Source organism: Panthera onca, chromosome E3 (genome assembly GCF_046562875.1).
Source record: "Panthera onca isolate mPanOnc1 chromosome E3, mPanOnc1 haplotype 2, whole genome shotgun sequence".
In the NCBI taxonomy this organism is placed as follows: domain Eukaryota; kingdom Metazoa; phylum Chordata; class Mammalia; order Carnivora; family Felidae; genus Panthera; species Panthera onca.
In genome coordinates this window covers 744,228-770,593 of record NC_138354.1, presented here as the reverse complement: position 1 = coordinate 770,593, position 26,366 = coordinate 744,228, and the positions used below count along the sequence as shown (strand labels likewise).

Below are 26,366 nucleotides of genomic sequence, written 5' to 3'. Positions count from 1 at the left end.
TCGCACACGCTTAAAGTAAACGCGTGCGATAAACACGTGGAGGGACCCACAACCCCACAGACGAGTCAATACTGTAAACACAGCGACCTGTCCCACCTTAACATGGAAACTTAGAAGTTTCAAGTCAAATCCCAAAGAGACCTTCTTCCACAGCAGTGCACGCATGAACACACAAACGTGCCCCGGTGTTCAGGTAAGATGTCTAACACATGCTACTTACTCCCAGCGGCTGTCAGTAGCAGGAGAAAGCTCTCAAAACTACTTAGTACTTAAAACCCACATCTCTAAAGAAATAAATAGGGGCGCCTGGGTGGCTCAGTTAAGGGTCAGACTTCAGCTCAGGTCATGATCTCGCGGTCCGTGAGTTCGAGCCCCACGTTGGGCTCTGAGCTGTCAGCACAGCTTCGGATTCTGTGTCTCCCTCCCCCTCTGCCCCTGCCCCGCTCGCCATCAGGCACTCTCTCTCCCTCAAAAATAAACAGACGTTAAAAGAATAATAAATAAATAAAAAATAATAAAAATAAAACCTGTATCTATCTCCTCAAAACTATAAAAAAGACATCTAAAATCACACAAATTTCTCAACAACCATTACAATGTTGAACATGAAATTTTCATGCTAATGGAACAGGTTAACTGAACTGAAAAACGTACGGCTTCAGAGTTTGTCTTAGTAATTCCTATTTTTATGTAGAAATTGTACATTATGACGCAAAATATTGTGATATTGTATTTGCTTAGAGGCAGCTGTGGTTGGTAAGCCACCAACACTACATGTCTCCAGGCAGGAGAGTCCGGGAAAACCATTTTAGCATCCACATATCGGCATAGCAACAAACCTTCTTGTGGAAATACAGGCTCTGAAAGGGAATTAAGACGTGCTGTTAACACTCATATCCATCCTGACGGAAGGATATATGGGGTCTAAAATAGTGATACGGGATCTAAGAGCCAGAGACAGGAAGGTGCAAAGTTAGAACTCATCGTCTGGTCCCCCACGTGGAGCCACAGGAGTGACAGGAGGGACAGAAGGGCACAGGTGTCGTGTCACAAACACAAATTGGGGGTGGGTGGGTGTGCACAGGGCCCACATGGATAAAATTGGAGGGTGCGGAAAACGATGTGCAGCTTCGAGCGTATCAAGGGAAGGGAATGGCGTACTTCCAGAAGAATCCAGGGGAGCCGATAAAGGTGCCAGAGAAAAGGCCGGGGCAGTGAGGACCCCAACAGCACGCCCCCAGAAACTGCTTGGGGACAGGGCTGTTTAGGCGGCCAAAACACAGTCCAGAGGTGTGGCACAGCGCCCCCGTCCTGTATGTGAGAAGGCCCCTTACAAAAGGGCGGTCCTGGACGGCCAGGGGCGGCCCGCAGGAGAAGCTGCCGAGGTGGTGCGCGTCCAGGCCCAGAAGCCCACCTCCTACCGGGGCCCCGCAGGGAGGCTCTCTGTCGTCCGTGCCGCCAAGGGTCGCCCACCAAGACGCCGTGGGAATGTGTTCACCCACAAAGCCCAGTAACTAGAGGTGCACACGGGGTCCTGTCAATGACCGCTCTGTCCCACACAACAAGGAAACACAGAAGACAAAATTTTAATTTATTCAAAATTATCCTACCTAGCTGTTCTCAGCTTGGTCTGTTCTAATTCCTTCTGGATGGCCTAAAAGTGAGAGAAAGAAATCTGTTTAAATACAAGACTTACATACTAGCATTTCATAGATCAGACACTCAATTAACCACGTGTTTCCATATGAAACTACATATATTTATCTGTGAGTTTTCCCTTTAATTCAAAGCCCAGACCTGCCTGCTAGCTGGCAGGGGAGGGATGTTTATTTTTTCAAAGAAAACTATTCACACACACACAATGTGTATTCAGAGAGCGGTGCCCGTCACATGGGACAGCCTGATGGATTTTCCAAACAAGCAGCTCCCGTAACCAGCACCCAGGACAAGGAGTGGAACACTGCCACCACCTCTGGCAAGTCTTTTCTGAACGTGGCAGGATAAGGAAATGACAAATACACACACAAAGATGTGATGGTGAACAGGGTCCGTTCAGAGACGCAGGCGCTAACGAGACCACAGCGAGTCGAGAACTGCGCCTCTTCAAACTGTAACCGAATGGAGGCGGGCGTCCTCCCGGCACAGAGCGAAGCGAAGGCCGTCCCTGCCCTCTCGCTTCCTTCTCCGGCTGCCCACCTCTCCTCAGTGCCACAGAGACCCTGGTCAGCGGGTGACCTGAGCTCGCCTGGCTCCCCTGGGCAGGAACACGGCAGCTGCCCCAAGACCCCCAGGGCCGCACCACGGCCCACGCTGGGTCCGAAGGTGCCCGCTGACCCTGAATCTGAGCGCCCCATGGTCTTGCTGGCTCAGATCAGTGCAGACATCCTGGCCTCCCTCCTCTGCCTTCACCAATACCTGATAATAACAGCTCTTCCGCCAGAAAATTAATCTGGTCTGTCAGACACAGTCGCTCTGGCGGAGGCTGTGGGACATGGAGAAGAAAGAGGGGCCCTGGAACCTGGAGAGCCGGCCACGGCTCGGTCCCCCCGCTGCCACCTGAGCTCAGGGCCCCCTCAGATACCTCGGAGTCCGTGAGGCGGACACGCTAACGCGACGAAAGGGAGCTACCAGGGGTGGGAGGCAACAGTGAGAAAGATTTTTCAGTTTTACAAAGGACGACAGCAAGCCCCCTAAAGAGGCCCTTTAAAGGCTGAGGAGCGGGACAGCCGGGGCCGACCCCGATGTCCTCTCACTGCTGGGGCCGCGAGTGAAAGGTCGAGAATGCAAACCTCGGATTTTTGTGTCAGCTTTCCAAGAACGTCCTCTAGGTTTGAGATTCGCGATTCGTGCTCCCGGCGGAAGGTCACGGAGTCAGTCTTGGAAAGGGTCGGAAAGGAACAGCAGTGAGCGCATGGTACAGGGGCGCCAACAAGCAGCCGAGACCTGGCAGTCGTTTCCGTGCAGAGCCCCAAACACTCGAGGGCGCCCGGTCACGGCCTGGCACCCTAGGGTCCCTCAGGGCCCTCACCCCCCCCCCCCCGAACCCCGGAGCTCGACACAGTCCCACTTCTCCAGATGCGAGCGAACGTGTGGGCGCCTGGCGACTCTCAGGGGACGCTGCACGGACAGCCCCTGCCGTGTGAGCCGCTCCCGGTGTGCGCCACACGGCCGGGCGCCACACGTGACCTGGCTGCAGAGCGCAGCCGGGAGGAAAGGGACAAAGCGCGGCGCAGGTGAGCTCTCCTCCGCGCTCACAACACGAGACACGGGAGACAGTCGCGTCAGATGAGGAGAGTTTTCCAGCACAGGTGAGCCCCAGGAGACTGCATTTCACACTGCACACAGGTAAATACTGGAAACGGCGTGAGACAAACCGGGCAAATCTGCACGTACGCTGACTCATAACCTAAGCTTAATAAGACGAGCCCAGGAGGCATAAAATTTGGTCATCTGTAGTACGCTAAAACGGATTCTTGGGTTTGTTTGCGGCTTTGCTGCTTTTAGCTACCGTTTCTTTTCTCCACAAGAGAAGGAACGAAACCACAGGCAAAGGAGCTCGCCACCGTTTTCTTAAGGGCTTCACGGTCCTCTCGCCCCCGCGGTGGGGACAGGATTTCGGGCTGCCCCAGCTAGGACCACGTGCTACCCGATCTGACTCTGCTCACCCACAAGCGTTCCGCCCGCGGGGACAGCTGGACTGCCGTAGGTGGTGCATCACGGATCCAGTGCAGCTATTTTATTTTTCAAACCGGCATCTCCCTCGAGACGGACGCGCTTCAACCCTGCCCACTATTCCCGTCCTGTCTGCAAAAAACGGGCCAAGTTCCCACTCACCCTTTCCGTCTACAAAGTTCTCACCTGGCCAACAAGAACAGACCAGTCATAACTGTGCCGGCGGGACGTGACTGAAGTCATCCCAACTTTATGGTCAAGAAAACAAAAAATAAGCAACGACTGAGGAATCAACGAAGGACGCCAATGGTCCTTGAGCAGGTACAAACACTCCAAGCATGGCAAGCTGGGGGGCAAGCTGGGGGGCAAGCTGGGGGACAAGCTGGGGACAAGCGGGAGACAAGGCTGGGGACAAGTGGGGGGCAAGTGGGAGACACGCTGGGGGACAAGCTGGGGACAAGCTGGGGGGCGTGCCGTGGGCAAGCGGGGGCAAGCTGGGGGGCATGCTGGGGGCAAGCGGGGGACAAATGGGGGGCAAGGTGGGGGACAAGCAGGGACAAGCTGGGGGTCAAGCAAGGGACAAGCTGGGGGCAAGCGGGGGACAAGCAGGGGACAAGCGGGGGGCACGCTGTGGGCAAACGGGGGACAAGCTGGGGCAAGCGGGGGATAAGCTGGGGGGCAAGTTGGGGACTGGCAGGGGGCAAGCGGGGACAAGCAGGGGATAAGCTGGGGGCAAGTTGGGGACAAGCTGGGGAGCACGCTGGGGGCAAGTGGGGACAAGCTGGGGGACAAGCTGGGGGCAAGCTGGGGGGCAAGCAGGAGATAAGCTGGGGGCAAGTTGGGGACAAGCTGGGGGACAAGTTGCCACACTGGTGGCAAGCAGGGGTAAGCCGGAACAAGCGGGGGGACAAGCGGTGGGCAAGGTGGGGGGCACGCTGGGGGCAAGCGGGGGCCGTGCAGAGAAGGTGCAAACTGTGCCCTGTCACCTGAGCGTCCTCCCATGCTATCAACACATCACAATGAAAACTAGTGATGTTCCTCAGGCCAAACCAGAGTTGAGAAAAGGGTCATTCACTCCACTAACATTCCTTTTGGTCCCCATCAGGTGTGAGAAGACAGGGACTTGAAAGGTGGGTGGGGAAGGTGGTGGGCGGGGCCACGGGGTGGGCAGTGCTCCCCCGAGGCCAAGTGTGGGGGTGCTGGCACTTAGAGACAAGAGGCAGGCTTGCCCAGGGACACGGCAGGACCAGGTTCTGCGCAGGGCCTTGGGGGTGCCCAGGCTGGAGGCCAGCGGCACCAGTGAGGGAGGGGAGATGGGCTCACGCCTTGACTCTGGTGCTGAGTGGGGAGGGGGCTCTTGGTCGAGACCAGAGACGTGAGGGAACAGCAGGTTGTTAGGGCAAGGGGCAACCCGTATTTGAAAGATTTCAATCCAAAGTATCTAAACACTGAATAAACACGCATGTTGGAACCTAAGAAAATAAACATCAGCCGTGGGGAGAGTGGACTGACAGGTCTCTCCTTGAGAATATACCAAATAAACAAGACTCTCTTCAGGGTTCCGGACAGAGAAGCAGCTACTCTTAACCGCTTGATGACCTCGAGACATTTTACATCAGACTTGAACTTTTCAAATCAGTGTTGACAGGAAGTGCAAAGCAAATCCCTACTGAGATGAAACGTCACTGAATTGTGACAGGCCATTTTCAGATTAAAACGCAGGCCAGGAGCCACCTGCAGAGCGGGGTACCCGGGCACGAGATCTCCGCGCTGCCCGCCGGAGCTCCCAGTCACGGGACAGCACACGGCTCCCAAAGACCGATTGGCACGGCCACCTGTCCCCTCCGTGCCTCTCCCACTCTTCATCCCCACGAAGAGAACAGACCCTGGGGAACTGCTGGGCACGACCTCAGAGCCCGACAGTCCGCCAGCACGTGTGGCCCCTGAAGGCCGCCCCACCGCTCTTCTAACCGGGGACAGGGTCCCGCCGCCGTCTCCGTCCATCTGGTCCACCCGTGCCTGCAGTCTCCGAAGCACAGCTGCCAGCTCTCGGAGCTTCTCGTCGTGGCCGTGACACTGTCCAGACAACGAGGCCACCTGCCTTTCCACCTCGCTCACCGGACGCCGGGAGAAAGCCTCGCCGCCGCCCTACAACAGGGACAGCAAGTTCCAACCGCGACACAAATGGGGAACTACGTGTGGCGTCAAATAATCTGAAGTGCAGTTTTAAGTCAAAAGCACAAACCAAACACTGCAGTGAAAGGTCCCCTAAACGCTACGGATACACAACGTGACGATGGCCGTCGTCAGGGCTTTTCCCCACGTGGCAGACACGGGGGGGTTGTATTTTCTTCTTCATACGCTCTGTATTTTCCAAAGTAGTACACGTTTTTCTTTTTTTTTTAATTAAAATTAACGGAATGAGAAAATTTAAATAGGCATCACCCAAACTATCTCCGAACACTTAAGGAGCAAGTCTTAAGCCTTGCCTATCTGGTGTTTAAACATACTTTCTAACACAGGGCAGGGCACCTGTTCCCAGCAGTACGAAAACCTACTGTGAGGACTACGGATGGGGAAGGCCGGAGAAGGGGGCTTCCTGGGTGGCTACCTCTGGCGGCAGGCTCAGATGAGGGCCTTCAGGTGTGAAGGTGCCCTCAGGGACGTCCACCCTCTGGGTTCCGTGCGCACGTGTCCAGTTGAACACAGGAAGGCCTGACAGGAAGTGTCCCTGGCCCCACAGGGACAGACCTGCACCTAGAAGAGGAGAGGGACCAGCTGCACGTGTATGTACAGACAACGCTCTGCACCACGTGCCCTGAGGTCCGCACCTCTTTCCCTCCTTTCACCTTTACGTGTATCCGTTAATCATCTGAGGTAAGTAGGTCGAATTCTACTTACCTAGTAAAAGTAATAATGGAATGAACAAGATTAAAAACTTGCAAATGTTTCGAAGGCACCTAGGAATAAAAAGAAAAATATTACCTTGGGAAAAAGAAAGGGCAGGATCGCCGTTCCATTTTACCTCTCTGCGTAATTTTATACCAAAGAACCCCACTCTTACTTCAAAATGAAAGTCGACAGTATGAGAAATGCAGTTACAGCTGTCCGTCTGTTTGCAAAGTAGGCTCCACACCTGACGTGGGGCTCGGACACATAACCCAGAGCTCCAGCGTCGCAGACTCCCGACTGAGCCAGCCAGGCGCCCCCTCGGCGCCTACAGGGGAGCCTGTCCATAAACTGATGTCTCCTGGCCCATATTAACCATCGACTATGTTCACTAACTCTTGACATGCAAGGTGCCACGCAGGGCACTAAAGAGCTTTGGTCACTAGCCACACTAAGGTCACTGGGAGCCGGGGGAACTGCCCGGTCTGGCTCCCGGTCCTGACCATCCCCCTCCCGATCTGGGTCACCCCTGTACTCTAAGAATGACGGTGCCTTTCCTTTCTCACAGAAGTGGTCTGAAAGATTAAACTATTAGGTGACACAGGGGTGCCCGGACGGCTCAGTGGGTTAAGCATCCAACTCTGGATTCCAGCTCAGATTATCATCTCACAGTTGGGAGACCAAGCCCTGCATCAGGATCCTACTTAGGATCCTCTCCCTCCGCCCCTTTCCCCCTCAAAGGCATGTGCACACGTGCGTGTGCCGTCTCTCTCTCAAAAATTAAGAAATAAAAATAAAGTGATATAAAATAGGCAAGACATTAATATACTGAACTATAAAAATGTAAATAGAACATAAATCATTATAAAACATCAAATCAGGGGTGCCTGGGGGCCTCAGTCAGTTAAGCATCTGACTTAGGCTCAGGTCATGAATAAACATTAAAAAAATAAACAAAAGAGGGGCGCCTGGGTGGCGCAGTCGGTTGACTGTCCGACTTAGGCTCAAGTCATGATCTTGCGGTCTGTGAGTTCGAGCCCCGCATCGGGCTCTGTGCTGACAGCTCAGAGCCTGGAACCTACTCCGGATTCTGTGTCTCCCTCTCTCTCTCTGTCCCTCCCCAACTCATGCTCTCTGTCAAAAATAAATAAACAGTAAAAAAAAATAAATTAAAAAAAAAAATAAAAACAAATAAAACCCAAACAAAAAACCCAACAAATCAAATTATGTCCTGCAATTAGCACAAGGTCAGTATTTTATTATAAAAATTTTTTTAACGTTTATTTTTGAGAGAGACACAGTGCAAATGGGGGAGGGACAGAGAGAGAGGGAGACACAGAATCTGAAGCAGGTTCCAGGCTCTGAGCTGTCAGCACAGAGCCTGACGCGGGGCTCAAACTCACGAACCACGAGATCATGACCTGAGCCGAAGTCGGACACTTCACTGACTGAGCCACCCAGGCATCCCACAAAGTCAGTTCTTTAAAACACCCAGTTGAGGGGCGCCCGGGGTGCTCAGTTGGTTAAGCGTCTGACTCTTGACTTTAGCTCAGACCATGATCTCATGGTTCGTGAGTCTGAGCCCTGCATCTGGCTCTCTGCTGACAGCCTAGAGCCTACTTGGGATTCTCTCTCCCTCTCTCTCTGCCCTTCCCCCTTTGCTGTTTCTCTAGATAAATAAATTAAGTAAATAAATAAATGTTCAAAAACAAACAAAAAACATCGAGTTGACATGATACTGGTTTTCTTACCTTGTAAGAAGAAACACATTCAGCCAAGAAATCAAAGTAACAAACTGGTACCATCCAATCCCTAGCCACCAGAATATTCCAGAGGCTGCCTTCCCTAAAAGAGAAAACACCAAACATTCTAAAGAAATGGTCTTTGGGAAATCAAATTCCTAAACAGACAGTTTTCGTGAAGGCCAAAGGAGAGCACGAGGAAACGTGCAAACAAATATCACGTAAGTATGCTTAGATGAAATCAGGGATGGCGTGCATTAAGATGCCGATCGTCACGGCAGGAATATCCATACAGTCAAACACAGGGACGTCATAAGCACAAAGCAATACGGAATGCTGAGCCACAAAACAATGATAAAAGGGGAAACCCCAAATTCATGCATTCTCAATTACAGTTAACTCAAGCAGCGCAGAGGAGAAACAAAGACGCTCACACACCCTCACACCCCCGAGAACACAGCGTGTTAGCACTTCTACGCAACCAAGAACGAAACATGTTATGTCAAGGATCAAAGCACGTAGCCCTGAAACGAAACTTTCATCTGGTTAGATAAGTCATCTCTTGCAGGCACTAGCTGCCCAAAGCCCTGGAGAGAGCGCTAACACAGAGAGCCAGAATAACCACCTGGAGCAACCACGGCCAACCAAAGGAGCGACAACAGTGTCTTCGACACAAACCATCCGGAAGCTCCAATCCTCTGCAGCATCTGTACCAAGAGGTGACCTGTGATAGACAAGATGCGTGCAAGAGGGGCACACTCAAAACTCACACCGGAAAACCAGCTCTCCATAGTTACAGTACAAGAAATTCCCACTAGGATGCATTTTACCAAGACTCTCAGATCAGTTACGTCAAGAGTCTGCTCAAGGAGACAAGACGATCAACCATTTAAGTCCGAGCGAGATTCTGAAATTCAGTTATGAAACGCCGCCGCATTCACTTCCTCCCCACGCAGGAAAGGCAGACTCCCCTACAGAAAGCCCTGAGGGTGGTGGGCAGCTACCCCCACGCCCACCGCTGGAGCTAACAGATAAAATCTGTGCACACCGGCAGTTTAACGTGCTCTAGGTGAGACCACGGTGACTCCAAAGCCACAGACTTGGTCTCCACTTGATCATTCTACGAGTTAGCGCTTTCTGGTGAAAAAGTATTTTGGAATGACAAACGGCAGTGCCGCTGGATAACAGACTAAAACGACAGACTTTGGTTATCAAACATCACGCATCACATAAGGCAGAAAAACTGCTGAAAGTTATATACGCATTTGCGTGTTGACTCCTGACGCTGTTAATTCCGACATGCCTGAGAGGGAAAGAAACATCGTTGAACAGGAGTTTTTAATCTATCATTTTATGTTCTATTAACAGTTAAGAGGCCATTACTTTTGAAGTTTAGCTTAAAAAAAAAAACTGTCCAAAAAAGGTGCCCCTTCAGCAAGAAACCTACGGGCGTAAGTTGGAAAACACGTAATTGTGCACGTACACCTCCCTGCCGCCAAGGCTCAGGACACGGCGGTCACGGGAGCGATGCACAGGGCAACGGCTCCTGCCGAGCTCCACCAGGGGAGGACGACCGGCCTTTCTAACCCGTCGTGTCACCTCAAGCAGGTTACTTCTCAGACGTTTGGCCTGCACTCGACACGTCCCAAAGGAGCTTTCCGACAGAGACGTTCTCTGTATTTCAAGCTAAAGTCAGTACTCTTCCTGTCCGTTTTTACAACACAAACAAACAAGGAGCCACGGCGTTTGCGAAGAACACGATAAGAACAAAACAGAAGGTGTGAGAGACAACCTGCGTAAGAAAAGACGGGCCACAGGGCCCCCGCCACCCTCTCTGGCCTCGAGGACCGCAAGCGGATGTCTGCGTGCGTTTCAAGGAGCTTCTTCCCCTCACAGTCATCGCCTGTGGGTGGTGGTGACAAGCAGTTAATCTGACAGACTCCCACGCAGACCTGGTCAATCCCGACCGTGCGCAACAATGGCGGCTTGAGAACATTAGGAAACGCAATTATGCAGGAAAATACACACGCGGACACGTCGCGGCCAACGCAATCCGGGGCGGCCGGCGCTACCCCGCGAGGGCCGCGCGCCCGGGGCGCCGTGGGGCCGCGTCCGCGGCCTCGCGCCACCGCCCGCGGCGGCCCCCGCCGGTGCCCAGCGTCCCACGCGCGGCGCGGCCATACTTACACGGGGACTCCCCGTTTACACCGAGGCGGCCGTCCTCTCTGAGAAGCCCTCCTACATCCACCGTCCCACAGTGACCGGAAAGAGCTGCAATACACGCAAAAAAGGCTGAGACGCTCGCGGAGGCGGGGCGACGGGGCGCCGCCCGGGAGACACTCGCGGGCCCCACCTGGCCGAGCAGGGCACCCACAGCCGAGGCAACAGAGACGGACGGGCCTGCTTACGCGCGGCCGGAGACGGCTACATTCTAAGTGCCGTTCAAATAAGCTACTTCTGCCTTAAAGAGGGAATACGAATCGAAAGTGCAGTACGTTAGCTTTTTAAAAGGCGTCTCGAAAAACATTTAAGCGCTGGTCCGCTTTCAGAAAACAGAACCAAAGCAGCACATGTTAGACAGTTCCCTCAGCCCCTTCCAGGAAGACCCGGACAAAGCACCACGAGAAAGTCCGCGGAAAGGGCGTGAGAGGAGCAACGTGGATAAAGCGCCACGCAGGAAAAGCGGTGTTTTCTCCACCTCGAAAGCACGATTAGGTGGAAAAAGGAGGAAAAAAATGATTTAAATACCTTTTGGTTCATGGCTTTTTGACTTATAGCTTTTTGATTCACGATCTTTTGATTCGTAACTTTTCAATTTGTAATTTCCTGATTCATAATTGAGCTTCATTAAAACCACTCGGAAAAGGTGGGCTAAGAATGACGACAGGGATGACGAAGTGTCCGTGGCCAGCCACAAAATCCTATCCGTGTGGAAAGAGGCACCGCCTATTGAAAAACCGTGAACAGAGTTATTTCTTCCCACAGGGCCGACATCTACTCCCCTGAAAAGTCAGAGAGCCAAATTATTCATCTCGGGAAGAGCAGAACCAACTCTTCAAAGGTACATCAGAGAGGACTCGGGAAAAGCCCAGACGACAAATGTCACCGCCTCGCGTGGCACATGTCACCTCCTGACAGAGGCAGAGCGACACGGCAAACCCGTAACGGCGAGCCCGATGCCAGATCTCTGGCCCAGGCGAGCCTGCACAAAACAGCCAGTCTGAGGTAACTGCACCCTAATTCTGCTGACGTACGCCCCAAATCTAGATACTGCTCGACAGCCCCTCCCTTAACTGGCCTCTGGCCCGCCCAGTTCACTCTGTCACCTGCCTACAAAAGGACCATCAGATACGACCAGCAGCTGCAAAGACGCCTGTGCCAGAAACCACCGGCAAGAGCGCCTGGGAGGAGCAGTTAGATTCTGGAACAACTAAGCCAGCAGTTCTCAGCGGTCCTGCTTTTTATCAGGGCCTGGAGCTTCAGAAGATACGACGTGATCTCTGCTGTGTCCATCCTATTAACCTAAAATGTGCAGGGCAATGGTCTACAAGTTCCAGTTGCCGGAACTCTGCATTCCTGACAGCTCCCCTCACACGGAGACCCGGTGGCAAGGCCAGGGCCTGCCCAGAAGCGCTTCTGAGACTGGTCCCCGTACCGCCCGGTCAGGGGCCCTCGTGCCAGCGTGCGGCAGGAGACCAGCTGGGACTGCTGAAGTCTGGGTGGGTGTGATTTTAAAGAAATAAGATGAGGTGTTTTTGTTTTTTTTTTTTTATGGAGGCCATTTGTGGCCTAGAGTCCGGTGCCAAAAGCACCGTGGAACCCGTGGACCGTGGTCGGTCCCCACTCTGCTCACTCTCCTGTTCTACGGTCCAGTGAAAACTGGCTACAAAGCTCCGTACAAAGAGAAAAAACTTATTGAGAGGTAATACGTGGTCTGGTTCCCTGATAATCAAAAACACTGAAACTCCATTTTTTACCCACCAAGTTGGCAGAAGTTTAAAAGGAAAAACGGAGCCCTGGCGAGAGTACACGGGGCGGGGACCCGCATGCTGCCGTCCTGGGAAAACAGTGCGGGTCAGTCTCTGGGAAGTCAACTGGAGAATCTATTTATTTATTTTTATTTATTTATTTAAAAAAAAAAATTTTTTTTTAACATTTATTTATTTTTGAGACAGAGAGAGACAGAGCATGAACAGGGGAGGGGCAGAGAGACAGGGAGACACAGAATCTGAAACAGGCTCCAGGCTCTGAGCGGTCAGCACAGAGCCCGACGCGGGGCTCGAACTCACGGACCGTGAGATCATGACCTGAGCCGAAGTCGGCCGCTTAACCGACTGAGCCACCCAGGTGCCCCTGGAGAATCTATTTAAACTGAAACTGCACATGGGGGCGCCTGGGTGGCTCAGTCGGTTGAGCATCCGACTTTGGCTCAGGTCATGATCTCACAGCTCGTGAGTTCGAGCCCCGCGTCGGGCTCTGTGCTGACCGCTCAGAGCCTGGAGCCTGCTTCCGATTCTGTGTCTCCCTCCCTCTCTGCCCCTAACCCACTCGCATTCTGTCTCTCTCAAAAATGAGTACACGTTAAAAAAAAAATTTTAACCCGAAACTGCACAAAACCATTTTCTTCCCAGAGTGACATCAATGTAGGAAGTGCAAGTGGAAACGGGTTTTAACTACTTAATTGCTAACTGCGGCATCTTCAGGACAGAGGCTTCTCCTGACTTAGGGTCCAGCCCTCGTGTCTCAGCTGGCCCGCCACAGCTGTGTCTACACTGCATCTGCTCGCTTGGTGACAGCCACACCCCACCTGGTGGCTCTGCTGCACTCACCCAAAGGAAGCAGGCATTTAAGTCCTTCTTTCTCTAGAGCCTGAGGCTGGTCCAATAAGCAAAATTCTGCTGTAAGCCACCACAACAAGTGACAATTTTTCAGAACAGTGACCTATCTTTAACTTCTACCTTTTGTTGGGGGCTTTATGCGTTGCCTTAGGCAAGACAGAGACTACAGAAGAGTCTGTTTCCAGATCCCCTGGGTGCTTCCCTGGGAACACAGGAAGGACTCAGGTCAGCCTGAGGCCCAGGAAGGCCCTGTGGGCGCTAGGCTCCTCCCAAGCTCCCAGCTTCCTAAGAGGACTCCAGTCTGGCCCTCTGCACGCACCCCATCAGTACCCTGCTCTGGAGACGACGGCTGGATGTCCCAAAGGAAAGACGTCCGAGCCTTTTAAATGTAAAGCCTTTTGGGGCGCCTGGGTGGCGCGGTTGGTTAAGCGTCCAACTTCAGCCAGGTCACGATCTCCCGGTCTGTGAGTTCGAGCCCCGCGTCGGGCTCTGGGCTGATGGCTCGGAGCCTGGAGCCTGTTTCCGATTCTGTGTCTCCCTCTCTCTCTGCCCCTCCCCCGTTCATGCTCTGTCTCTCTCTGTCCCAAAAATAAATAAAAAATGTTGAAAAAAAAAAAATTTAAAAAAAAAAAATAATAAAAAAATAAATGTAAAGCCTTTTTGATGTGAACCACATCAAGGGTGTACTTCACCCGAACCTCAAAAGGTCCAGTCCTCAGAACCCACGTGGCTCTGCGGCCTCGAACGCACCCGTTCTGGTTTTTCCACCGCACGGAAGGATCTGCCCACGTACACACATAGGTACGCAGGAGACACACCCGATGAACGCTGCTTTTAAAGGGATACAAACAGAAAAACCTGAATGTCCGTCTGGATACGAAACTGATGAACTAGAATTTGGCACGTGCACCTAGTATCACAGAGCTGTCAGAAATCAAGTCGCTCTCACTTGGCACATAAAATGACGAAAGATGCACAGCCATACGCGTGCATTTAAGACAAAACAGAGCACGTAATTCCATAGGTACAAAAAAGCAAAATTTAGGTGGGAGTTGCACAACATTGTGAATGTACTAAAAAATGCCATTTAATCGTCAACTGTAAAATAGTTACTGGTTAATTTTTGATGTTATGTGCATTTTACCTCATTTTTAAAAGCAAAAGAATCCCCCATGATCTATTCCTCTCAGCACCAGCTCCTTCTAGAAGGGAGACCAGAGGGAGTGGAGGAGGAACAAGGAAAAGGGAAAGGAACTTATTTTAGCCGTACCATTCCAAAGTTTTACAACAAGAACATAATTAAAAACAAAAATACTGACACAAAACGAGTGTGGGGTTAATTCACGCAGCGTGGTCTGGACCGGGCGATCAAGGGAGAACCCTGCTGGCCCCACCGTGTAGCGGGGTTAGCTCTGGGTGGAAGGGTCCAGGAGACTGTAATTCTCCTTGTGCATCTCTGCGGTTTCCAAATGTTCTTCGATAGACACTTTGCCCAAATAATGAGAAGTAGACGTTTGTAAGAGTAGTAAATTAGTGTTGGTCATATGATCACTGTTCTAATTTAAAAGAACAAGGCAGGTGATAAACACAGAAGCCCAAAGCAAATAAAAATGTGTTTTCTCCACAAAAACATTCAAGACCGACTCAACGAGAAAGTGCGAGGGACTCCCCGCGGCGACTACCAGACCCGCACTGGCTCCTCCATCCGAGCGGAGCTCGGGCCGCTGGCCCCTACCTACAGCGTCAGGATGAGGACAGGTGGCTGTGGGTAATAGACACACGTGACCTCCACTATGCTACGAGGGAGGGGCCACCCCCACTAGTATGTAAGCACCATCGCTGCACCAGGCGATGGCTGTGGAACGCACTTCCACTTGAAGAACGACGTTGTGTTCCACTTGGTGGGTGACAGCGGGCTTCAAAATGCAGCCTCAATGTAGCCACACACACAGCATCTTTGATGGTGACACAGAGTTCAGTCAAGTGCCGGGCTTTCCCCCCGATGGTGAGCCCACAGGAAGTGGCGTGGCATCTCGGGGACAGCGCCCTGGAGGCACGATACCCGGGTCCAGGTGCTAGCCCCGTCCCTTCCCAGCGAACTTCCTAAGCTAATGCCTGGTGCGCCGGTCTAGAAGACATGCATGGCCACGCTGCAGGGGGCTGCGGCGCAGGCCAGAGCACCAGGGGCGGAGAGCGCCCCGTGACACTGGCTCCACAACCCGGAAGGGCCAGGAACGGAATCCTCGTGTCCGTTCGGCCCCGCCCCCTCCCCTTCGACCTATTCTGCTAGGTTAGAGCCAACAGTGTCGATGACCTACAGTAGACAAAACCAGAAACTCGAGCCACAGGGTAAGACGCTAAAATGGGAATAACTCTCAGTCCTGGGACCATCCTTCATTACCTCAAAACAATCATCTGAAAAGTACTGCGTGCCCTTACATGCGGGGCACAGCCGGGAACATGGTGAGACACAAATGACGGGTCACCCTCCTGGCCACTGGCCCTGCCCTGTCCTCCCGAGGAGGACCTCGAGTCCGGCCCAGCATGTGGGCGCTTGCATTAAACAGAGGAGTGGCCGAAAGCTCGGGAACAAGGCCATGGCTCCCTGGCCTCTCCATGCTGGAGGTGAGCGGGAATCACGGGGCAGGAGTCACGGACGGAAGCTGGCCGGGGATCTGCAGCCACGCTCCCCTCAGGGACCCGGGCCAAGAGTAGAGCCGGGAGTGCCGGGCCAGGAGGAAGCCCGCAGGCCCGCCTGGAAAAGCCACGCAGCCCTGGCAGTTCTGAGAGGCAGCCGAGCGCCTCCAGGGCCGCCTCCGAGGACCTCCCTGTTGGAGCGGGCGCAGCCGGGACTCAGAACGGGGCCCACCTCCACCGGGCGAAGGGCCACTGCCTCCCGCGAGGGCCTCCCCCAACGACTGCCCCCGCCCCGTGTTCCAGCCGAACCGTCCCTGGAGCGGAAGTAACAGCACAGAACACACTTTGCTCATCTCCTGCACATAAGCCCCTGCGGCCGTCGAGGCCAAAGCACCACCACGAAGCTGTTCCCGCCATACGTGGGAACGCCTATGATCTCGTGGGAAAATAAAGTGGCCGCGTGGCGCCACTACGGTTTCAGGGAAGGACTCTTCTTTGCTCACCCGAAGTTCAAATTCACAGAACTTCACGCACTCCTGGGTATAAAACTACAAGCCACAGAAAATGAATTTATTCAAAGAGGACAAGGAAGAACAAAGCTAATTTGGGGCGCGTTTCTTTTTTTTTTAATTTTTTTTTATGTTTTATTTATTTTATTTTATTTTATTTATAATTGAGAGAGAAACAGAGAGACAGAGAGCGAGTAGGGGAGGGGCAGAGAGACAGAGACAGAATCCGAAGCAGGCTCCAGGCTCCGAGTTGTCAGCACAGAGCCCAACGCGGGCCCTGAACTCACGAACCGCAAGATCATGACCTGAGCCGAAGTCAGAAGCCCAACCGACTGAGCCACCCAGGCGCCCCTTGGGCGCATTTCTTAAACTTTTATCACACAGTTTTGAATTCAAGTCAATGACAGAAAGTAGTGCGGATGGATGCTAAAAGGCCTACAAAAGTAGGGTTACGTATGTATACATTAAAAGAAAATATCTGGACATGCAATCTCTTTCTAACCTTTGAGAGAGACAGACTCACGTTTCTGACTCTCGTCCCTCGAGTATGTTCGCGACGACAGTCCGTGGGCAGTGGAGCGTGCCGTGAGCGTGTCCTTGCGCTCAGAGAGCAGGATGCAGTCTCTGCAGGTGTAGCCGTTGCTCCTGAAAGTTTCTGCTGCCAGATCCCCATTTCCCTGAGCGGCAGCTTTATTTCCCCCTGAAGTTTTCAGAAAGTAGAGGGAACCTGTTTATCACAACCTGCAGATACCTACAAAAACTTCCATCTTGAAAAGTGTATTTAAAAAAAGAACTGAAATAATTACCTTTGAGATCTCCGTCATCGTCAAGACCTAAAACACACACACATACGCGTGTCTGCTCATGAGCTCAAATTATCAGAACAAAACCCACACACACAAAAAGTAAAGGTTACAATGGTTAATATGTCGGCATTTTGGCAACGGCCAAGATTCACTTCCTGAAACGCCTACAACTAACAGAAACTCCTCCAGACTATATGCAGACGCCATCTCTCGGTGCCAGGAGAAAGCACATCTTTGCAGACAACACACACCTGTACACGCACACCTGCGGACCCCAAGGGCGGACACGGAGGAGGGATCAGGGGAGAAGAACGTGCGCCCTCAAGCACCGGCAGGCAGAAACCTCACCGGTGGCGTCCACCCCCTCTGCCGCCTACGAGCTACCCTCGCCAGCTGAGCGCCAACTCCCAGGCTTGCCTGAATTAGCACACAACATTTTGGGAGCTAATCTGGGTCTCCTTATCTTCTCAAAAGGGCCGCCGTGAACATCCAGTGGACACAGGCAAGCAGCCACGTCCCTCTGAAAGCTGCGGCTCCCCGTGGCCATCACACTGTCAGCAGCAAGGACCAGGTCACACCGTTGCTGCCTAAAGTCAAGAGGGCTCACGAGCCCACGCTGCTTTCTAGTGTCAAGACATCCACGGGGACTGCTTCCCGGTGACTCGAAAATACCGTGTCTGCCTGGCTGCTCAGAGCCGTCTGAACCTGAAACCGCACCGGTGAACCTCTGTGACAACTGTACTCAGCCAGCCTACACAAGTAATGCCCTTAGCAGGAGAGTTCTCAGGCTACTACCAGACTGCTTCAGCTTCCACGTCACGACAGACGATTCCACGTGCGCGCGGCCAGCAGAAGCGGCAGAGGGAAGCCGCCGCCCGCATTCTGTATTTGAGTCTGGAGGAATGCCTTGCATCTTCTAGGAGCTCCTCCCACCCTATATGGGGCAGAGGGACAACCTGGCCCGGGACTTCCCTCCTCCCCAAGACAACCTGAGAACCCAACAGCAGCTAACTCACCCCAGAAGTGGTCCACTTTGGTTTGCTCACGGATCAGAGACTCATCCAGCACAGAAGGCCGCACACAGGCCGCACCTGACAGCGAGCCGGCGCCGCCCTGGCCCACGGCCGAGGACACGACCTGCCTGGAGGCGTGGTGGACACTAAAAGCCGGCTTGCTTGCACTTCTGCGCTGCTTTGCAGTTCTAAGAAGACAGGAACACAAGGGACAAGTTGACAGACTTCTCAGAAATACAAAACGATTGTATTTTACCGATACAAAATCTTTAAGAACGTAGTATTTTTAAGGCAACGTTTCCTTATGTCTTCTCTGCTGTAATGAAACGCTTATTAACCTGCAACAGGAATCCTTGAGCCAGGGTCCCAGAGCTGCTTCTAAAATTGTACATACAGGACAGTTTTCAGAGTATTCTAGGCCCAATGACCCCAAAGTGATTAAAACTTAAAATAATCTAATAAAATGACTTAATGACAAAAATTATGACGTATAAAGTTAACCCTTCTGCTTTTTAGAACAAATGTGTGCACAGACACGCACATCCTGCACTATTTCGGGGTCCCCGGTGAAGCCGGCCCTGCATTAAGGACAGCGAGGAAAGGCTGTAGCCTCATTTCTGTCCTCCTGTTTGGCACGGACAACAAAGCCCCAAGCACCGAGCTGGGGCAGGGAGAGGACCTCCCTCCTCAAGGGAACGAGCAGCGGGGGGACAGGAACACAAGTCTGCACGTGAACACAGCACATCAGGAAACCGATCGTGGCGTCGCCCGGCGGCAGAGAAACAGGCGGGCCGAGGCCAGGCAGCTGAGGCCCCGTCTCGCCCGTGGAGCCAACTGGAGCCCTCAGGTGCGCTCACGACCGCTCATGAGCCCGCCGAACCGCGGGCCCATCCTCTAACCAACCCACAGTGAGTGTGAGGCACGTGGGAACCCTGGCAGGGCACCTGGCTTCAAGCTGGCCTTTCACCGCCTCTTCTAACACAACCACCCCATTCCTGAGTGAAAGCCGACCATTTCCATCGGAGACTCATCATTCTTACGTGAGCCACAGAACACGATCTTTAAATGGCACAAAGATCGTGCACTCTGCTTCTTCTTGGCCATGCGCGTGGTGGTGGGCACGTGCAAAGCTCAGGAATCGAGTGAACGCAGTCAACGGCTGGCCGTCATGATGCATCTGTTAGTTCACGCAGACTTTAACACACAGACATGGCCGTTAACAATGCAGAGCTCATCCACGGTGGCCACAGTGCCACGCAATCGTCGGAAGGCACCCCTCGGATGACAGCAGAGGACAGCCGCATTTGGCTCCCGCTACGAGGCCGGCCGTGTGGACGGGCACTGCGCATGTTCCAGGGTGTCCGCGCCCCTGCCCGAGTCTGAGTGCAAACGCAAAACTGGAAACCGTGGCCTGCACGAGACCGTCCACGCCAGACAGGCCACATGGTCCAGAATTAGGTTCAGTCCTCACTGCAGCACAGCGACGACAGTGTGAGTCTGCTGTGTGTACTTAAGTGCAAGAGTGTGGTTTTACAGACCAAAAAGCTGGTACGTTTGTTTTCATGTTGTTAGAGCGTGTGCGGTGACAAGGAAGACAGTGCTTACCGGGCCGCTCTGTCCTTCAGGGAGGCAGTGCTACTGGCACAGGAGTAAGCGTCCCCAGCCTGGCCGTCCTCAGTGGCACAGGCGGTGGTGACCAGGCGCAAACCGCGGCGGGACATTCTTGGAGAATCGAACACAGGGTCCAATCTGTGCTCAGTCTCAAAAGTCAGAGCATCAGACGAATAACTCGAACTAGAAGGAAAAAAAACTCGTCAGAGGAAAATAACGCTGACGGAAGTTGCCGAAACAAACTGAATAATGAACAGGTCACATAACAATCCGGTGCAAATTCTGAAAAACAGCCATGACTGCGTGATGACTTTTCTACAAAGCCGAAGTCACCACAGACGCTCTGGCCACACCCTCTGTGAAATAAATCCCCAGGCGCCCAGATATGTCACTCCAGAGCTGGCCCTAAGAACTGCTTCAGGACACGCTCATAAGAACGCCACTATGCGGACCTGTGTCAAGATCACTGAAAATCAGAATGCATTTACAATAGACTCCACACCTGACACAGCAGTTCAGGAGACAGTGACCACACAGCATCTAATCCACTGTGAGGAGAAACGCAAACGGCAAGACGCTGAACCGTAAAGCCACTTTGCGTCTAACTCACCATAAAGCCAGAGACAAGCTCATGACAAAGTCACTTCAATACCCTTCCATGGAATCATCTTAAATCAAAAGATACACTCTTCTGTGTCGTTAGCAACTTTTTCTAAATCAAGAAATATTAACCCACAAGGAGGCATCCAGGAGGCCTGGGAAGGGATGGGAAGGCCTGGGAAGGAGAAGGAAAACCACTCCTGCCTGGGAGAGCAGACTGGGCTGAGGGTCTAAAATTCAGCAGGAACCAGGAGTCTCTCAAGGAAACCAAGAAGGCTAAGGGCATTTTAGCCTTATGTTTTATTAGAAAAATATTTTCAGGATCACGTTTACGATAAACGTATTAGGCCAGGTGTGTCTCTGAGTGGTCAAGCTAGACCACGACAGAAACGTGTGGAAGCAAGCAAGCGGCCAACGTGCACAGACCTCCACCTCCCAGCCCACCCCACGGGCCCCGGGGGCTCCAACGTGGGGACGCTACAATACTGTACAGTGTGGAAGGGGTCCCGGCTTTCCAACACAGAACCCGGGGTGCCACTGCCAGCAGAGGGTGTCCCAGATCCCTGTTAGTGTCATTAGAAAGACCCCGAGCAGAAGGAAGTACAAGAATATTACAACGGCAGACGATAGGAACTGTCCATCAGCAGGGGAATGGTTCAATAAACTGGGATACATCCGAATTCTAGAACACTGTGAGGCTGTTAAAAATCATGAAAGATCTGCATACACTGTTAAAGGAAAATATCCTACTATCATTTATGTTAAAACCAACTATAAAACAGAACCACATGGGGTCAGTAGAGCATGAGACTCTTGCTCTCGGGGTCATTGACTTCAAGCCCCACGTCAGGCCTAAAGCTTACTTAAAAAACAAAAGAACCCCATAAAAAGCCCTAGAAGCACGTATTCTCATACATACAGAGGTAGGTAAAGTCATAGAGACCCGGAAAGTTCTCTTCAAACTGTTAACAGTGGGAACCTTTGGGGCTGAGACCAAGCGGGGCAATGGGTCCTTTCAGTCTGGACCCACCTGTCTGGTCACACCCAGGGACGCTCGTCTAATGCATTCAGTACCCACGCCTCTGTCAACGCTGTAGTCCGGGGACCCACCCTAGCAAGTGTGCTGTTAAGGTACTTTATTCTAATACTAGGATAGAAAAGGAGACGCCAGAAAGACCCCAAAGAAAATAACAGACTGAATCCTTCAGAGCAGCTTTTAGTTCTGTTCCTTCATCAATCAAATGTTGTTTTAAAAATATGTTACTTAGATGCGCTTAAAAAACTTTTTTTAATCTTTATTTATTTTTGAGAGAGAGAGCATGAGCGGGGTAGGAGCAGACAGAGAGGGAGACACAGAATCCGAAACAGGCTCCGGGCTCCGAGCTGTCAGCACAGAGCCCGACGTGGGGCTCGAACCCACGAACCATGAGACCATGACCTGAGCCGAAGTCAGATGCTCAACCGACTGAGCCACCCAGGTGCCCTTAGATGCACTTTTAATTAAAAGGCCAGGAAAAAATCTACCACCATTGAAAGCTGGAAAATACGGACACGCGGCAGCCACAAGGCGCGAAACAGGGCAGCGCCACGGGGCAGGTGGTCCTGCCTCCCGCCAGAGCCGCGCGGAGCTAAGTGGTCATAAATGAGCAGTTCGGCCACTGGGCAGGGGTGAGTGGGCAGAGCAAGGCCCACATGGGGGCAATTCTAGGAATCTGACCAAACCTCCACGGGTCCGAGTTCTGCTGACCTGGATGTGTGACCCCAGTGGCCGCCCATCTGACCCCTGACCCTTCGTCACCCACCGGCTGGGATCCTCCACCAATGCGCTCCCTCAGCTTCGCCCGGGGCTCCAATCGGGATTATGGTCACAGCACCCCCACCCTGCGACTCCCCTGCCCTGTCGGTGCTTCAGTCCCGGCCGTGCCCCTGGATGGTGCCGACGGCTGCACGCCCCCGAGCCCACGGCCCTCTGCACCAGTGGCGCCCGGGTGCCACCCCTGCCCCAGCAGGCCTCCTCCCTCCCGCCTCACCTCCTCCTCTGGCTCCTCAGCAAACCAGCCACGCCAGAGAACTGCTGACTCCTCTCGGGGGAGCCTACGAAGGACCCGCGTTCAGGTGGCCCTTCCTCCTCCTTCCGACCACAGCACACGTGCCATCGTAACGCCCACCTGTGCACTCTGGACCGGATCTCTCCCACTCTCCAGAAGACCCTCTCCGGCTGCTACCTCTTCTCTCTCCGAACTCTTCAAACTCCCTGCGGTGCCCAACCATCAGCACCTACACACTCACCTGTCCCCACGGTGGAGAAAAACGACCCTAAACAGAGCCGGGCCCTTTCTCCTCCCAACCAGCCACGCTTGTTGTAAGAGTTATCTACACTCACTCCTCAACCCGTTTCATTCCGACTCCTGCCCCCGTTGCTGCTGCCTCTGCCCATGGCCTCCCACGGGGCTGAATTCACGGCCCGTGTCCCAGTCCCACCACTTTGGCACGGGACCCACCTCCTCGAAATACTCCGCTCTCTTGGTTTCCGTGGCAGAGACCGCGGTGCACTTACGGGAGGCTGACACGGTCAGACACGGACTTTTCCAGGCTGCCGGCCTCCGGGGCACGGGCTGCCACCTGACCTGGGTCTCCTCCTCTGGTTTGTGTGTGCGTCAGGGGGCGGGGGTGAGGCGGGGGGTGGGGTGGTGGGGAGAGTGGGTCTCTGATGGGCTTCTGGGAAAGTCTGCCTCTTGCCCAAGCAGTGGCCCTGTGGCTGCATCCCCATCGTGTGGGGGGCTGTGGGGGCTCCTCAGTGGTGGTGTGGCCCAGCCGCCAGCATTGGGCAGCCTCCGCACACCCTCAACAGGAAGGAAGTGCGCAGTCATGCCAACAAACAAAACCGGGGACTGATCGAACCTCCGCATCTAACCACCGTCTCACAGGAAGCAAATGGGTACTATGGGAAAATCCTGCTTAGGCTCATTTCAAGCAAAACTGAGGATCTGGTAAATTGGAGCACCGACTGTCTGGTGTATTACAGAGACATCAGGGGTTATTTTAAGTTACCAGGGGCTTTTTGGTGTGATACTTGTATTCTGGCTAGTTGTTTTTACAATATCTTTTAGGGGTGCCTGGGTGGCTTAGTCGATTAAGCGCCCGACTTCGGCTCAGGTCATGATCTCACACATCGTGGGTTCGAGCCCCGCGTCGGGTTCTGTGGTGACAGCTTGGAGGCTGGAGCCCGCTTCGGATTCTGTGTCTCCCTCTCTTTCTCTGCCCCTCCCCCACTCGTGCTCATGCTCGCTCGCTCTCAAAAAATAAACATAAAAAAATAAATAAATAAATAAGCAAGCAAGCATCTCGTAAAGATTTGCTTCAAAACAATCTAGCGGAGAGGGAGGGAAGGGGCCCGGCGCCAAACGGCAGAAGGTGGGAGGAGGCACAGGGGCTTATTACCACCACCACCCCTGACTTTCACCTAACAGTCTCCACAGCAGGAAAACATTTCAGTTAAACAAACGGACCGACCAGGATGGTGGCGGACCCTCCAGGTGGGTACTCAGGGGCTAAGGGGGAAGATCGGGGCGGGGCCAGACAGCCGTGGGCCGGGGTGCAGAGTCCCCAGAACTGAGGGGAAGGACCGGCCCAGGTAGCCGTGGGCGCATGCGTCAAAGTGGGGCTCAGGGCGGGGGAGGGAGGGACATGCAGTGAGGTCAGGTGGCTTCCAGTAGAGCCGGGTGGCACAGGCAGGTTTCAAAGACGGGGTACACAGCGGTGAAGCAAGTGGAAAGACCAGAGACAAACAGGCAGGGGCAGGTCCCCTCCCGCCGCCCCGGGGGCTGCGGGGCCTCAGCCGTGGGCTCCATCCACCACGCCCGCCGGACACTCGCCTCGCGACCTGCCACCCGGCGCCCGGTCCTGCATTACACGCGGCTGCCCAGACCAGAACCCGCCACCCACAGACCGACCCGCTGTCCCCGCCCTCCCCTCCTTCATCCCCACCCCAGCCGCCCAAGCTGGGCCAGGCCCCTTGTACAGGCCACCAGAGAGTCACACCTCGGGGCCCGCCATGGTCTCCGGGCCGCCCCCACCCGCCCTACCCACCCCTGCAGGCTGCAGTCCCTCCAAGCACAAGCCTGGTCACGCGGCTCCCGGCTTAACGCCCTTGCCGGGTTCCCACTGCCCTCCAAGTCTAAGTTCCCAGCACGGTGCACCAAGCACACCGGCCGCCTCTGCCACTTCGGTCGGCCCACACTTCCGCGTCTACACCCACATCTCACTGGAGGAGGGCCGCGTGCACCGAAATTAGCCGGGCGGCTTTCCCGGTGCAGAGACCCACACGTGTGCATTTTTAAAAAACTGTATTTAAAATAGGTTATAAAAGCTAAAAATAATTAACCGAGAGTAATTATTTTTATGCTCCACAATACAGAACAAGGAACAGTTTTGAGTTGGCCCACTCCCTTTGTTCTAACATATTTCAGAACTTTTGACAAAAACAATGATCCAGAATCGTGAATAAAACCGCAATCATTCAATGTGACGTTTGACTAACACTGTTAAAAAACACTGTTAAAAACGCTGCAAAAACATCTTTGCCAGGGGCGCTTCAGTGGCGCAGTCGTCTGAACATCTAACTCTTGATTTCGTGGGATTGAGCCCCACGTTGGGTTCCATGCTGAGCATGGAGCCTGCTTATGATACTCTCTTGTGCATGCGCCCTCTCCGGCCCCCCCCCCCCCCCCCCCCCGCCTCTGCTCTGCTCAGGCACTCACTCTCAAATTAAGAAAAAAAAGCATCTTTGTTAAAATACCTTCTGATTTTCTTAAGTTTTAAATTATATTTTTCCCTTTTAGAAGACAAGTCATTGAAAAAAATTACAAGAGCATTTTCCTCGTGTGCCTTAAAAGTCTTTCCAGAACACAACAGGTGTTTTTTATTTTTAAAAAAATTTTTTAAGTGTTTATTTTTGAGAGAGAGAGAGAGACAGAGACAGAGCGTGAGCAGGGGAGGGGCAGAGAGAGGGGGAGACTCAGAATCCCAAGCAGGCGCCCGGCTCCGAGCTGTCAGCACAGAGCCTGACGTGCGGCTCGAACCCGTGAACCACGAGATCACGACCTGAGCTGAAGGTAGACACTTAACCCGCTGAGCCCCCCAGGCACCCCCACAACAGCTTTCCTAACTGCCAAACCCTAACCCACCCGGTAGTGTATTTTCCTTTGGCACAATCCCAGGTTTTATAATCCATCTTAATAATCACTCCTACCTGGTGAACTAGACACGCGAAGGGCTAGTCGGCAACTCTTAGACTTAGCCGTGAACTTCAGTATCATGTCAGAATAAAAACTGAAAACCTCGCATCTGAGAAAAGCCACGTTCTTCAAACCTCGGGCTTCATCAAAATTCTGTTTAGGATACCTCCTCTCAAAGGCAAATCATTTTCCAGGTTATTTCTACTAACTTTAAAATAGCCGGCCATCAGTATAAATCACAAAACCCTACCCATAACCACAAAGATTTATTCTAGAGACCACAGCCACTTGGGTGGGGTCGGAAAGAGCAGTACATTTGCAATGACTCATCCCTGAGTCATCAGAAATGTTCGGTTTTCAAAACCACCTCACAATTTCCATGTCAGTTTAGCAGTTTTGCAAAGCCATAGTATGATATAAACTCCGTAGAAATTTTCACTTTCAGAAGACAGCGTGTGGCTGCAAGCAGCAGGCAGCGCCCACAAATCCACGGCATTCAGGGGCAGGAGGCGACCGGGAGGGCGACGGAACGCAGGCACGCTCACCTGAGTGCGTACGTGTAGCCAGTGTTCTCGGGCGCACACTGAGGAGGGGTGTACATGTGGAGCCGAGAAAAGTCCATGGTCACGGTCTCATACTGCAGAAGGTGGGGGAGAAAGCAATGCAGGGTGTTAGGAGGGTAGAAACACAGAGAAGCGCTGTCTGTCACAGCCAACCCACGGCACATAGTCGGTGACCAAAACGTCACCACCAAGATTTTAGTAAAACAAAGCTAGTCGTTCTTTGTTTTTTATTTTTTAGACAAAGGAGAC

The 26,366-nt window shown here is 53.1% G+C and overlaps 1 protein-coding gene and 1 long non-coding RNA gene across 21 annotated transcripts in view; both read right to left on the bottom strand.

Annotated features, from left to right (window-relative positions):
* Positions 1-26,366, bottom strand: part of SUN1 (Sad1 and UNC84 domain containing 1) — a 52,898-nt gene that overhangs the window by 11,816 nt on the left and 14,716 nt on the right. For 5 of the 20 annotated variants that reach the window (XM_081791609.1, XM_081791602.1, XM_081791599.1 and 2 more), the window contains 15 exons: positions 26,100-26,191; positions 19,712-19,900; positions 18,110-18,294; positions 17,094-17,120; positions 16,790-16,987; positions 11,052-11,249; positions 10,491-10,574; positions 10,096-10,206; positions 8,929-9,027; positions 8,313-8,406; positions 6,574-6,632; positions 6,284-6,429; positions 5,644-5,820; positions 2,790-2,876; positions 1,611-1,654 (listed from right to left, as the gene is read on the bottom strand). In XM_081791609.1, the coding sequence (XP_081647735.1) occupies positions 1,611-1,654; positions 2,790-2,876; positions 5,644-5,820; positions 6,284-6,429; positions 6,574-6,632; positions 8,313-8,406; positions 8,929-9,027; positions 10,096-10,206; positions 10,491-10,574; positions 11,052-11,249; positions 16,790-16,987; positions 17,094-17,120; positions 18,110-18,294; positions 19,712-19,900; positions 26,100-26,176 (1,775 nt within the window). In that variant the 5' untranslated portion in view covers positions 26,177-26,191. The remainder of the gene's footprint in view (positions 1-1,610; positions 1,655-2,789; positions 2,877-5,643; positions 5,821-6,283; positions 6,430-6,573; positions 6,633-8,312; positions 8,407-8,928; positions 9,028-10,095; positions 10,207-10,490; positions 10,575-11,051; positions 11,250-16,789; positions 16,988-17,093; positions 17,121-18,109; positions 18,295-19,711; positions 19,901-26,099; positions 26,192-26,366) is intronic. The other 15 variants (XM_081791603.1, XM_081791605.1, XM_081791606.1 and 12 more) reach the window with 15 other exon arrangements.
* Positions 12,056-16,778, bottom strand: LOC145713271 (uncharacterized). The gene is made up of 2 exons (XR_014136315.1): positions 13,798-16,778; positions 12,056-13,536 (listed from the first exon to the last, which is right to left on the bottom strand). It is a non-coding gene; the product is annotated as an uncharacterized LOC145713271 (long non-coding RNA).